Genomic DNA, 15,610 nt, shown 5'->3' on the forward strand with positions numbered 1-15,610 from the left:
GTGTGTGTGTGTGTGTGTGTGTGTGTGTGTGTGTGTGTGTGTGTGTGTTCTTTTATATCATTACATTACCCAGGGTCTCTTCCTGAACCAGATCCATCATCATGTTCATCATCATCATGGTCATCGTACCGTCAGCCATCACCTTCATCACCATACGTCATATGACACCATCTATCATTACTCCCCACTCAGACCTATACCATCAGCATCTCCCCACTCAACACCTTTCACTAACATCCTGCCTCTTCTCCCCACAGCAGCGGGTTGGGGAGGCTGAGGAGTGGTTCCAGCGAGCCAAGTCGCTGGCGCCCAACGATTCCACCGTCCATCAACACTTTGGTGAGTACCACAGTGTTATGACCTACTTGTTTACATGGATTTGTGTCCAGCTAATCATCAGTTAATGTTCACTAATTATCATTCAGTGTATAATGTATAAGGCGTAATATTTACTCAGTAAACCATTCTGTTTATCTGCTACCCCTTGACTGTAAACATATACCTCACTCACACGCTTATCCAAAGCGTAGAAATACCCGATTCCATTGTGGTCTTAACCTTTTCTATGACTAGTTAACCAGTTTCTGTCATTACCTCCCGGTGGTGCAATATCTGTAATACCTGAACTGTGTATTATCAGCTGAATGGCTGGACTGAATTCAATAAATCGTAATATTCTATTCATCTATTTATTCATGAGGATCGAACTTTATCACCTTGATCATTAGGGTTTTCGAACTTGCCAGTGGTACTCGAATTAACTTCCTCGACCTCGCTCATAACTTCGTCGCCGTGTTCATGACTTTGATGCCCATGGGATGATTTTACAAGTTCCTCCCCTTAGATCTTTTCTTGTCTAACCACCAGTTGCGTCCCCCACCCTCTCCCTGCAACTCGTTCCTCTCACTTCTGGTACCTCTCTATGTTGCTCTCCTCTGGACCTTCTCCATCAGCTCTTTGTGTTCCTTTAGGTGCGATGACCAAATTTGAGAAGTGTATTATACATTTGGCCTCATGAAGGATATGAACAGCTTACTAAGTATTTCCTTAGCCATATACTTGAAAGCTATTCTAATACATTAGCCAAATGACAGTTTGTCTCCTTAACTATGCTCCCAAAGTGGGACTCGAGCGACAGGTTAGGGATAATGTCAGCTCCCAAGTCCTCCACACACACACACACACACACACACACACACACACACACACACACACACACACACACACACACACATCTCAACCCACCTCCAGCTGTGTTCAAGGAAAACATGGACTTTCAACACTTATTAAAAATGATTTATGATAAACTTTTCATATTACAATCTATGATGATTCATCATCCAACACTGATGTTTTCAGACTCTGGTCAGCACCTTAAGACCCTAAAAATTAATACATATTCTCTTCTAGTAATTTTAGTTCAAAATCATAATACTGCTATACGTATAAAAAATGTTCTAACATGAAATACCTTCGATCTTTTCATTTCAATGGTTACGTTACGTTAGTCTGTGTGTCTTTTTTCCAAAACCAAGATATTTCAAGGGATTAGAATATCTGCTATTTAGATAGTTACAACATATGTTGAATACAGATCTTTACCTAAGATATGTTTTAGGAATCTTTATAAAGAATCAATACTTAGTGAAGTAATATTCCTCATTATTAGCGTCCTTTCTCATCCCGGTATTCCTCAACTTTCTCATTCTCATCTTAAAATCTTACTCACTCACCCTTAAACCTGTGAGTCTCCGCTCCCTGCGCTTTAAGTATCTTACCTTAAAACCTTTATTCCCCACCTTTTAAAACTGGGTTCCTTCACTTCAGTCATGAGTGACCTTCCTTAAAACTACAGTTCCTCACCTTAAAACCTTGTATCCATACCTAAATCCAAGATTCCTCCCTTACCTTAAACCACGAGTCTCCATTCAACTTAAAACTCACGAATCTCCACTCACCTTAATACTCACGAACCTTCACTCACCTTAAAACTCACGAATCTCCACTCACCTTAATACTCACGAACCTTCACTCACCTTAAAACTCACGAATCTCCACTCACCTTAAAAATCACGAATTTCCACTCACCTTAAAACTCACGAACCTCCACTCAACTTAAAACTCACGAATTTCCACTCACCTTAAAACTCACGAATCTCTATTCACCTTAAAACTCACGAATCTCCACTCGCCTTAAAACTCACGAATCTCCACTTACCTTAAAGCTCACGTATCTCTATTCACCTTAAAACTTACGAATCTCCACTCGCCTTAAAACTCACGAATCTCTGTACGTCAATCCAAGTTTTCTTCACCTTAAACCTTCAGTCCTTTAGGCTTTAATCCAAGACGCCTTACCGTATCAAACCTTCATTATGCACTCATGAATCCAAGATTCCCTACCTTAAAAGCAGGAATATCAACCCTTAAAGCCAAGATTCCACCACCTTAAAACCACGAATCTCCACTTGGATTATTTTGAAGCCATGAATATTCACTCTTAAAATCAAGATTCCTCACTAAAAGATTTTGATTATTAGTCTCCTAATTAGAACCAAGATACCTCACATTGAATTATGAGATCTCCTAATTAAAACCAAGATATCTCACATTGAATTATGAGATCTCAATACTTAAAACCAAGATACCTCACATTGAATTATGAGATCTCAATACTTAAAACCAAGATACCTCACATTGAATTATGAGATCTCCTAATTAAAATCAAGATATCTCACATTGAATTATGAGATTGCCACACCCAAAACCAAGGTTCCTCACCTTAATTTATGAGTCTCCATACTTAAAACTAAGATTATCCACCTTACATTATGAGTCTCTATACATAATACAAAGATGCCTCACCTTCCATTATGAGTCTCCATTTGTATAACCAAGATTTCTCACCTTAAATTATGAGTTTGCTTTTAATCACCTTGAATTATGAGATCTTCATACTTAAAAGCAAGATTAATCACCTAGAATTATGAGACCTCCATACTTAAAAGCATGATTAATCACCTGGAATTATGAGATCTTCATACTTAAAAGCAAGATTATTCACCTTGAATTATAAGATCTCTATACCTAAAACCAAGATCCCTCACCTAAAACCCTTAAAAAAGTGGGTTCCCACTTAGCCCGTGAGTTCACAAAGGGAGGCTCGGTGAGCGGAGGAAGTTCCCCCTCCTCCAGGAGGAGGAGGCGGTGGAGGAGGAGGAGGAGGAGGAGGAGATCATCCCCCTGGGGGAGCCACTGCGGGTAGGAGTGAGGCGATAGCATCAGACGACAGGTCCCCGCCACCCCTCCTCATTTGCAATCAAAATCGTCGAGGTGGCGAAGGCTGCTGGTCCACACGCCGAGCCTAGCCTACCTACCACCAGCCACGACCTCTACCACCACTACCACCAGCCACGACCTCTACCACCACTGCCACCAGCCTCTGCTACTACCACTACCACCAGCCACTACTTCTACCACCACTACCATCAGCCACTGCTTCTACCACCACCACTACCATCCATTGCTACTACCACTACCTCCAGCCACTACCTCTACTACCACTTCCTCTACCACTACTACCACCAGCCACTGCTACCAGCCACTACTACGAACCACTTACCACCATTACCAACCACCAACCACTGCTACAAGCACAGCCACCAGCCACTGCTACCACCAACCAACACCAACCACTATATATATCGCTATATATCACTATTACTTCTCTATATCATACCATCAAACACGGGGCCTTATGTCAAGCACTTTCTGCCCCATAGCTGCGCTCTACTCAGGAGCAGGGTAACGATGGACCCTTTGGAGCGTGAAGGCCCTTGACAAGACTTTTCACTGGCGACGTTGCAATCTCGCAGAAGGTGACATCTCGCTCGCTGTGTAACCTTTGACAGGCAAGCCCGAAACACACACACACACACACACACACACACACACATATATATATATATATATATATATATATATATATATATATATATATATATATATATATATATAATATTCAGGCCTCGATCACGCAAGTTCTCTTTCATTCCATCATTCCATCTCATATTTGATCTACCCCGTTTCCTTGTTCTTTCTAATTCTGATACATATATCCTTTTTGTCAACCTTCCCTCACTCATTCTTTCCGTGTGACTAAACCTTTTCAGCACACACTCTTCTGTTCTCTCAACCACACACTTCATATCACCACACAGCTCTCTTACTTTTATATTACTCAATCTATCAAACGATCTCACCCTACATAATGTCCTCAGACATTTAATTTCCAATTCTTCCATCCTTCTTCGCTCATTCTCATCTACAAACCATGCCTCGCATCCACATATAGCACCTTTAGAGCTACTACACCTTTAAACACACCAATCATTTACTCTCCTAGACAACGACCTTTCGTCCCACACATTCTTCAGTTCTCCCAGAACTTTCGCCCCCTCACCCACCCTATGACTCGCTTCCGCCTCCACCGTTCCATTCGCCACCATATCCGTATATATATATATATATATATATATATATATATATATATATATATATATATATATATATATATATATATATATACATATATATATATATATATATATATATATATATATATATATATATATATATATATATATATATATATATATATATATATATTGGTCACAGACGCGTTATCATTATTACTAACAACACTAAACTTCCTCTTGACTGTCAGGACCTCACCTAAGTTACACACTTTCCCCCACCACCCCCCAGCACTTACCCAAGCCACACACTGTCTCCAGGACCTTATCCTAGTATTACACTGTTTCCAGGACCTTACCCTAGTCCCACACTACCTTCAGGACCTTACCCAAGCCACACACAGTGCCTTCAAGACCCTTACCCTAGCCTTACCCAAGCCACATACAGTGCCTTCAAGACCCTTACCCTAGCCTTACCCAAGACCCAAACTGTCCCCAGGACCTTACCCAAGCCTCGCAGAGTTAATTTGATAGTATGAATATTATGGCCGGGAGTCACCCACAGTCTCTCTTGAAAACTTCCTTTTGGACCAACGTGGCCTCATCGACCCGATAAACCATAGGGTCGAATGGTGGCCCCGCAGCGCACGGGGACCCTCGCCCTTACATCCCGAGAGCCGGGTAGCACGGTGTTGCCCCCGAAATCTTCAATAATTAGAGCCACTGTCATCAAGTGGATGTGTCGCCAAGCCTCTGATACCCGAGCGTCGACCTCACTCGTCACGAGATGGTCCTCTCTCTCTCTCTCTCTCTCTCTCTCTCTCTCTCTCTCTCTCTCTCCGGTCGACCCCGGGAACCACTTCCTTAGAAGACGAGGGAATCGCCCTCACGGACGTGTCAAATAAGGGCCAAAACCCCCATCGAAAAGCCAGGGACTGTCGCCCTGTTGGACACGGGGCTGTGCGTGCGCGCAAAGGAGGAGGGGGTTGAGGGTGTGAGGGGAAGGGGGGGATTGTCTTGTGGCGTGGCGTTAAATCATGCAGTGTGTGTCTTGGGGGTCTGTCCTTAATAATTAGACCACTGATAAGGGGGTAAAGGGGGGTTAAGGGGGGGTTAAGGGGGTAAAGGGGGGTAAAGGGGGTGTAAAGGGAGGGGGGGATGATCCTGATTCGCCTCTCTCGCTCTTTGAATATGCATGAACTACCTCCATCACCACCACCACCTCCTCCCTCCCACCTCCTCCTTCCTCTCTCTCTCTCTCTCTCTCTCTCTCTCACACACACACACACACACCCCCCCCCTCTCTCTCTCTCTCTCTCTCTCTCTCTCTCTCTCTCTTACACACACACACACACACACACACACACATCCTCTCTCTCTCTCTCTCTCTCTCTCTCTCTCTCTCTCTCTCTCTCTCTCTCTCTCTCTCACACACACACACACACACACACACACACATCCTCTCTCTCTCTCTCTCTCTCTCTCTCTCTCTCTCTCTCTCTGTCTCTCTCTCTCTCTCTCTCTCTCTGTCTCTCTCTCTCTCTCTCTCTCTCTCTCTCTCTCTCTCACACACACACACACACACACACATCCTCTCTCTCTCTCTCTCTCTCCCCCAACACCCCTGCCGGGTCGACCACGATCGTCCCGGCTAGCGTGATCCATCACCCTCAACCAATAATTCCGGCCAAGACAACACCCTGCAACGCTAATTCCACTCGACCGAACACCCACCTTGACCGACTCCGGCCAGAGGTGGGGGGAGTCGCTCTCTCTCTCTCTCTCTCTCTCTCTCTCTCTCTCTCTCTCTCTCTCTCTCTCTCTCTCTCTCTCTCTCTCTCTCTCTCTCCAATTCCGGTTAACAGCACACCTCCAGTACCGTAATGTGACCCGTTATATCCGGAGCCTCTCTCTCTCTCTCTCTCTCTCTTTCTCTCTCTCTCTCTCTCTCTATCTCTATCTCTATCTCTCTCTCTCTTACTCTCTCTAATCAGACGTCTAGATTTGTGTCGCCTCCCTCGCTGCCTATCCTCCTCCTCTGTTGGCTGGTGTGGGTTGGCTTTGGTTGGTTCTTTTGGTTGGGTGGGTTGATTGGTTGGGTGGGTTGGGTGATTAATTGGTCGGGTGGTTGGGTGGTTGAATGGTTGGGTGGGTGGTTGAATGGTTGGTTAGTTGGGTATTTGGTTGGGTGCTCGGTTGGTTGATTGGTTGGGTGGCTGGCTTTGTTGGTTGACTGGCTGACAGTTATTGGCTTACTGGTTAGCTGGCTGACGGCTGTTTGCTGACTAGTTATCTGGCTGACAACTGTTGGCTGACTGGCTGTCTGGCTGACAACTGGTAGCTGACTGGCTGACAACTGTTGACTGACTGGTTGTCTGGCTGACAACTGGTGGCTGACTGGCTGACAACCATTGAGTGACTAGTTGGCTGGCCGACAACTGCTGGCTGACTGGTTGGTTAGCTGGCTGACAGCTGGTGGCTGACGAGATGGCTAACTGGTCGACAAGGATGGTTGGATTCAGTGATCCAACCCACTTGGTTGGTTGATTCAATGACTCAATGAAACAGTGTCAAAAGCACTCATGAATTACCCCAGGATTCAATCATTCGACCACCTTTGACTGACAAGCGTACCCATGAAACTTACAGGATTCAATGATTCGACCCGCTTACGTACCAGGTAAACGAAACACATCTTCACATGATTCGTCCCTCTCTCTCTCTCTCTCTCTCTCTCTCTCTCTCTACCACCCAGTTACTCAAGAAAAGACTGACTCAAAACCCCCTTTACGAAGAAGATTCTTCAGTGATTCGGAGTCTTCGAATCTCGTGCGATTCGTCTCACTAACTCCGAGAGGAGTGGAATATTGTGATCGATCTCATCTGTTTAAGATAATGCACTTGGTTCGCACCCTCTGGGCGCGTCGAAACATTTTGAGACGCGGTGATGGCTTCTGTAAATAATCTTGGATCTTGACAAAGTGGCCGGGAGGAGGAGGAGGAGGAGGAGGAAGAGGAGGAGGAAATATTGCTCATAATAAAGACAAGTGTGCATATATAGAAATAAGTAATATTGATCGAATAAAAGAAAAAAAAAAAAGAGATCAGAGGTAATCTGGAGATGTGATATTCTTCTTTTCTTCGTCCGTTGTCAAATGTATTTGGAGAGAAACCATTTGGATTCGATCGGCATACTACAGATATATAGATATATGTCTATATCTATACATACGAACATTTCCTGTGATCGTATCACATCGAAGAATATTTATCTTAAACATATCTACGAGGTAAGCCTTAAAAGAAATCACTTAGAGCTAAAGGAACGGCCTGGGTAGTGAGAAAGAAAAAAAAAAAGAGGGTGGATAGGAGACAAGGAGGAGCCAGGCGTCTACCCCCCCCCCCCCCGCCCAACGGCCGTTCGCTTCTCACACTTGTCAACAGATGGCAGCACCTCCCATGACGACCAGCTCTCTCTCTCTCTCTCTCTCTCTCTCTCTCTCTCTCTCTCTCTCTCTCTCTCTCTCTCTCTCTCTCACCAACCAACCAAGCCCCTCTCAAAAAAGCGAACCTCATAAGAAGGCAGGATGAGGTAGATGAGGAGGAGGAGGAGGAGGAGGACTGGGATACATCAACTCACCTTTAAAATCTGGCGAGAAATGATCGTGTAATGGACAACTCCGACAACAGACGGAGGGGGGGGGGGGGACAAAAAGATAATGAAGATAGATGGATGACATCGCATCGATCAATATTGATCAATAATGTCAACACTGCGTGGTGGCGATGCGGCCACGTCACTTGAGTGTCAAGGGAAGGCAACAGATGGGGTGTCGGAGAGGTCTGGGGCCACCACCAACTGTGGTACGACCATGGAAAACAGAGATCTGTCCCCCAACAGCTGTGGTAGGACCCCCGTAGAACAGAGATGTGGCCCCCCAACAACTGTGGTAGGACCCCGTAGAACAGAGAAATGGCCTTCACCATTGTGGTACAACTCCAGAGAACAGAGATCTGACCCCGGTCACTGTGGCCCGACCCCCGTAGATCAGAGATCTGGCCTTCACCATTGTGGCCCGACCCCGTAGATCAGAGGTCTGGCCTTCGCCATTGTGGCCCGACCCCGTAGATCAGAGATCTGGCCTTCGCCATTGTGGCCCGACCCCGTAGATCAAAGATCTGGCCTTCACCATCGTGGCCCCACCCCGTAGATCAGAGATCTGGCCTTCGCCATTGTGGCCCGACCCCATAGATCAGTGATCTGGCCCCGACCACTGTGGTACGGGGCCCCGTAGAACATTTGTCATTCGCCCCGAGAGTTGTGGCCTCACTTTCGAATGTCGGTAAGTGTTGGTCGATCCAAGATTGTTTTTTACCCTTCGGTCGCACGACAAGGACAACATGTTTATGTTGTGTGTGTGGGGGGGGGGGATGGTGGATGTGCCTTACCTCACTCTTATGTGTGTGTGTGTGTGTGTGTGTGTGTGTGTGTGTGTGTGTGTGTGTGTGTGTGTGTGTGGTTGCTATTTGTGTCTTACGTGAAGAGAGTTTTACACTTGTGTTGCCCCTTCTCTTAGTCTTGTGTATGTGTCTTTACTGTTGTGTATGGATGCACACACACACACACACACACCCACACACACACACACACACACACACATACACCCTAGCCTACGTATGAGTTTATGTACGAGCAAGCATGTGACTACCTAACTTCAAATGAACTGTCAGTGGATAAGGGGGAGTTCCACCCCTCGTGCGTCCTCCTCCTCCTTCTCCTTCTCCTCCTCCTCCTAATCTCTAAGTTTCTCTTGTCTCTCATACATCCCCTTGACCTTTAACATGGCTCGACGTCTTCTTAATCTCATTGTATAGTTTGTCTCGTTCGTTCTTTGTTAATAACTCATAACACTAGAATCATTTCATAACACTTTAATCAACTCAGTTTCTATCTGTGTCCTGTACTTGTTCGGATCTACCATGTTTTAGAACACTGTTCATTATCCATTGTTCAGCTGAAGGACTGAGATTTGTATATCACGTCTCCATAACATTCTAAGTTCCACTGTGGACAAGTCTAATGATGACACTCTCTCATGTACTGCTTCAGTCAGTTCCCTCAGTTCCAAAGTTCGATGTTCTCTCTTTGTTTCCCCCGTTCGCCACTCCATGTCCTCCTTTAAGTAAGGTGAGGGAATTCGTATGATTTATACCTAAAATTTCTCGTCGATAGTTTCCTCCGAAGAGCTCGCCCATAAATGGTAATCTTGACATTGTTGTCATGAAGTTTATAGCTTTTTTTGTGTGAATCCTCCGATGTGGTTGTTTTGTGAAGGATGAGATTCTCTGTCAGGTCTTTACTTCCCTCTCTTACTATTAGATTCCTTGATTATACTCTCCATTAAAAGACCAATATTACATAGTCTCATTACCCAACATTTCATATTTGGTTGGAGGTGAATTTCATCAGTGCTTCAGCCTTTCTAAGCTATACCAATCTTGGATGTTGAGATTATCTCTCTCGTATGTTTAGCATCACCCACAAGCAAGGTATGGCTTGGTTTCCCAGCCAGTCATAACCAAGAATAAAAGTCACCCTCAGGTGTAAACCCTGCAGAACTCCTGTTGCTTTCTATTCAAACGCATCACCTCCGACTCACTAGACACTTTGCATGACAACACATCTGTTACTTTTTCCGCTTAAGTATTGCTTTTCTTAGATTTAGTAATGGAAAGCTTATATCTGCCCAAAAGTCCGTATATATTTCTTAGCAATACTACCTGTAGGAAACAGTGTAGGAGCCTTTAAGGCATTCCAGTAACACACAGACACACACACACACACACACACACACACACACACACACACACACACACACACATAACTCACCCATCCATCTCTTCATTTTGTCTCTGTCTAAGCTTCTATTTACTTCCACAGACACCCAAAATACTTACCTTACATAACCTCTTCCTCGCAGATTCATACTTCAGTAAAGTCTAGTTTTCAAGTCTTCGTCTCTTCGCTATTTGATGAACCTTTCTGGTAGCTTATGGACGGTACATGTCAGAGATAGATACCTGTAGTTTATTGCTCTTCGTCTGTCAACTCTCTTAAAAATAGGCACGACATATGCTCTTTTTCTCTCCCTTGACACCGCTCCTACTCCCATCGAGTTCGCAGACAACTCAAGTGGTTTCTCGAGTGTACCTACACACACACACACACACCGAGAATGCAAAGTAATACCTCACCGAGGCCAGGCCACTCAAACCTATTCATCTGCCGACATATATCTCGTCTAACTATTTCAGCGAGTACTCAAGGTGATATATCACTGACGTTAGACTTTTCAAAACAAATTTAGATCCCTCTTGTGCCAACATATATCTCGTAAAAAAAGGTTCCAGTAGCTTTTATGGTCTCATCTGCACCCAGGTGGTGCTATAAGGAATGTGTTTTCATAAACAAACACACGTTGGGAATTAGAATACATCCCTCTACGTATGTCCACTTCTTCATAAACAGTTCTCCTTTTTAAGACTTTCCTCGTAATCATTTGATCTTTAGCTGACGATCTGCTTCTGATGAAGCTACGAGATAACTCAGTCGAGTCGTTTGCCTCGTCTATATTGGGTTGCCTGTGAGTTTTCCTTAGTTCTTATTACTGTATGTCGTATTTTTTCTTCCACGCTGCCTGGCTTATGCACCGTCCATATCTTCTCCATATCCAACACATCTCTGTTCTCTCCAGCCAGTCTAACCAGGTTTCTTTCTCCTTTGTGACACTAACCATAAGACCCTGCAGGTATGTGGATGTTTGCCACTGCTGCAGCAACTATACAGATTGATTTCAGAAGAAATGACGAAAGACTGAAAAAAAGGCAGAATGCTTCACCTTAGAGAAGCATGATGAAGTTTTATCAGTGACATAAGGCTATAGTCCTCCCATCACTCCATTGAATCAGGCGCAAGACAGGTGGTCAGATAGCCATTACACACACACACACACACACACACACACACACACACACACACACACACATACAAAATGGCCAAACCAAACCTTTTAAAATTCACACTCGCGGCTTGCTGAGTCAGTACTCAAAGAGGTGGTGGTTAAAAGGTCAGTAACATTATAATTGCACCTTGGAAACCTATTTATCTTCCATATACCAGGTGGGGGGAGTTTGGGAGGGGAGGTTTCCAGACCCCCTTTGTGAGGAGACATTTGAATAGCTTTGTTAGTCTTGGGGGAGGGATGGGTCGCTTGTGTCGTGGCTGTTTGGTGGATGCGAAGGAGTGAGTGACAGGAGGGGTTGGGGGGGTGGTGGTGATGGGGGTTGAGGAGGAGGGGTGGAGGTGAGAGTTGAGGAGGTGTGGAGGTTTGGTGAGTAGGGGGTTAGTTCATCTCACAGCCTTGATTCAGATACGCTACCCCCAGCAGTAGCAGCAGCAGTAGCAGCAGCAGTAGCAGTAGCACAAGCGAAGTGCTTGGTCATAACGAAGGATACTTGCTCTTCTTTATTTTGGTGGAGGGGTAAAAGCCACTCTCTCTCTCTCTCTCTCTCTCTCTCTCTCTCTCTCTCTCTCTCTCTCTCTCTCTCTCTCTCTCTCTCTCTCTCTCTCTCTCTGATGCCACCGGTAATCACACGCGCTTGTCTTTTTTTTCCCCCTCCCTTCGTTGTGTATGGACCCGAAATGAGGTCTCTCTCTCTCTCTCTCTCTCTCTCTCTCTCTCTCTCTCTCTCTCTCTCTCTCTCTCTCTCTCTCTCTCTCTCTCTCTCTCTCTCTCTCTCTCTCTCTCTCCTCGCAACCCTCCCACCCCCTCCCCCCCCTCCTCCGTGTCACTACGTGTAGCATCCCTACACAGCGCCGAGAGGAGATTCGACCGTACGAACGCTTGCGTGCAGTGATTATCTCACCGTTCCCCCCTCTCCCTCTCCTCCCCTATCCACCTCCCCTCTCCCCCTCCACACACCCACCAACCTCACCTCGTTTTCTCTCGCTCTGCTCTCAAATTCGAGCGTGAGGAGATGGAAGCCCGTTTTGTGGAGGGTAGTGTCCACACAAAGGGGTAGAAGGTCAAGGACCCACAACCTCCACCTCCTTTCTTCCCCCAGCACCAGCAGCGCCAGCAGAGGAACGCCTAGGATAACATACTTTAAGAATTTAATTCTGGTGAAGTTGTTGAATCCCTCGTCTCTTTTGTTGCCCTCCCCCTTGTGAGGACCTCGGGGCAATGTCAGGCCATTATCGTCTTTACATATAACTTATGATTACATTTTGGCGACATCCTGTCACAGCTCTCAAAACAGTTCGTGGAGCTCCAGACGTGTAATCATGGCGATGAGCGACATCCCGTCCTCACACAGTGTGTGTGTGTGTGTGTGTGTGTGTGTGTGTGTGTGTGTGTGTGGTATAGATCTCAAGGAAGAACAAAAGTGACATTGTTGATAAGAGTGACATTAAGAGGTCGCTGGGCCTGCTCAGTCCTTCGTCACCAGCTCATCCCGATGTAGGAGTCAGTCTGTCATACAATCAACCAACTCCTCATCCAGGGAATCCACGTTAGCCCAACACACGCATCATCCGCACCTCTGGCGTCGTTTTCAGAACCTGTGAACAACGCATTTGGCATCTTGAGGAGGGTCTGGTTCAGCTGTGACTCGTACAACAGATGAAGGGGATAGTCAGTCACATGTGAGGGTCTCTCTCTCTTAGCGCAGGTGTGAAGGAAAGTGAGCCACATGTGTGTCTCTTTTAGAGCAGGTGTGAAGGACGTGGCTCCTCACTCACTCTCACACACACCCACACATGGGTCGCTCTGTCTCAGGCAGTTCGCTCCTGAAGCCAAGGGAAGTGAAGACGACATGACATCTGTCATTCATTCCCGACTTTACATCTATCTGTCTCTGTCTGTCTCTCTGTCTGTCTCTGTCTATCTGTCTGTCTGTCTGTCTGTCTCTCTCTCTCTCTCTCTCTCTCTCTCTCTCTCTCTCTCTCTCTCTCTCTCTCTCTCTCTATCTATCTATCTCTATCTATCTATCTGTCTATATATATATATATATATATATATATATATATATATATATATATATATATATATATATATATACACACACACTCATATATATATATATATATATATATGTATGTATATATATATATATATATATATATATATATATATATATATATATATATATATATATATATATATATATATATATATATATATGATAGGATGGATAGATAAAAAGAATGATACTATTTTTCTCTTAGTATATATTTATGCCTTCAGGACTGTCACGTAGCAATTTTAATTACATTAATTACGATTGTAAGATCTGCCACAGGCATGACTGAGAGCCGTGGTAATGACCAATTGGTTCCAGTTTATATACGTATCCTTCGTGACCTAATTAACAGCCGGCAAGCTGACCTCCTCTCCCCCCACTTCCAGAGCCCCATTGAGTTAGCAGACCCCCACTCCTTCCTCACTCTCTGAGTCCTGGCTGCTCTATCCCTTCAAACCAGACTTGGCCATGACCTCCCTAGCCTTTGACGCTTTCTATCATCCCTATCCCACACTGGCAACTAACCCTGGTTCTACTCATTCTCTCTATCCAGGGGGCTTCATGGAATCTCTGTCTATTCTTCATCTAGTCATCACCTTTGCCTCATCGCTAGTCTGAGTTGCACCATCCCCATAGCCCTCCTATCCTACAAGCCACCATCACCACTATCCCCTCCTCCCCTTCAACCGAGCCATCACCTCCCGAGGCTGGAGACTCCCTGGTGTGTCTCCCTATATCTCTCTCTCTCTCACCCACACCCATCCTCTCCCTTCCTAGCCTTATACAGCCACGACCCCTTCCTTCCTTCCTTGGTTCTTTCCCTCCCCTTTCTTCCTTCCCCCATCAAACACATCCCTCTTCCTCCTCCTCCTCCTCCTTGCCGTGTCTTCCACTCCACAACCACAATAGAACATTTAGAATGGAGGCGTGACCTGCCAGCCAGCAAGGCCCACTCAGTCACCACACACACACACACACACACCACACAAGTTCTTACTTACCTCGAGTCATTCCAGTCGTTCGGGGTTTTTGTTGCTCTCTGGGGGGAGTCTCTCCGGGGCAGAGTGCGTGCTTCACCTCCTGTCTGCAATGTTTGCTATTAATGGACGCTCTGAGGCACTGTGTTTGTGGCCTGCGAGTGTATAATTTGAGCTTGTGCTCACGAGTGCAGGGATGTTCTTACTTTATATATATATATATATATATATATATATATATATATATATATATATATATATATATATATATATATATATATGTGTGTGTGTGTGTGTGTGTGTGTGTGTATATATATTGGAAAGGATCACAATTTTGCGCGTGATCAAGATATTCCGTATGAGTCCACGAGGAAAATGAAACACGATAAGTTCCCAAGTGCACTTTCGTGTAATAATCACATCATCAGGGGTGACACAAGGGAGAAATATAACAGTCAGTTGATATACAACGAAGAGACGCAGCTAGGACGCCATTCGGTAAACATGCCATTATATATACGTGTGTGTGTATGTGTGTGTGTGTGTGTGTGTGTGTGTGTGTGTGTGTGTGTGTGTGTGTCTATTCATGTATACGTTAACCTTCGCACGTATGTGTAAACATTCTTAAACTACATATTAGTGTGTGGTGGTGGCCTCGCGTGTCGATGCTCCCTCCCTACGGCCCACACACACAATAACTACCCCGGGGCCACATATATTTAAATCATTTCTAGAACGGCCGATGTCCCAGCCAGTCCGTCCGTCTGTTCCAGAGGTAGAAATTGCTGTAATTTAGGGCAAATTCCACCCGCTGGCCCAATCAGCCAATTAGAAACCAATTTGCCATCAAAATACCACCTCTTCCTGTGCTGGTATAAAGCCCCCACGACAGACGACGACAGCGACACAAAGCCACCACGACTTTGTGTCGTTCTTGAGCTTTCGAGGGAAGATGTCGTTCATGTTGGTATAATTATGGTTGGTCGGGGCCAGGTTGATTTTGCCGGTCGTCCGCTCAGCCAGCCGGGGATAGGTCAGTTTGGGCATCCGCCCTGAGGTAGAGTGGCTTTGCTGTGG

General features: G+C 45.3%; 1 protein-coding gene across 3 annotated transcripts in view; it reads left to right on the top strand.

Annotated features, from left to right (window-relative positions):
- Tmtc2 (Transmembrane O-mannosyltransferase targeting cadherins 2) overlaps positions 1-15,610 on the top strand; it is a 323,100-nt gene that overhangs the window by 295,107 nt on the left and 12,383 nt on the right. For all 3 annotated transcript variants that reach the window (XM_071683297.1, XM_071683306.1, XM_071683315.1), the window contains exon 9: positions 258-339. In XM_071683297.1, the coding sequence (XP_071539398.1) occupies positions 258-339 (82 nt within the window). The remainder of the gene's footprint in view (positions 1-257; positions 340-15,610) is intronic.

This window comes from Panulirus ornatus, chromosome 3 (genome assembly GCF_036320965.1).
Source record: "Panulirus ornatus isolate Po-2019 chromosome 3, ASM3632096v1, whole genome shotgun sequence".
In the NCBI taxonomy this organism is placed as follows: Eukaryota; Metazoa; Arthropoda; class Malacostraca; order Decapoda; family Palinuridae; genus Panulirus; species Panulirus ornatus.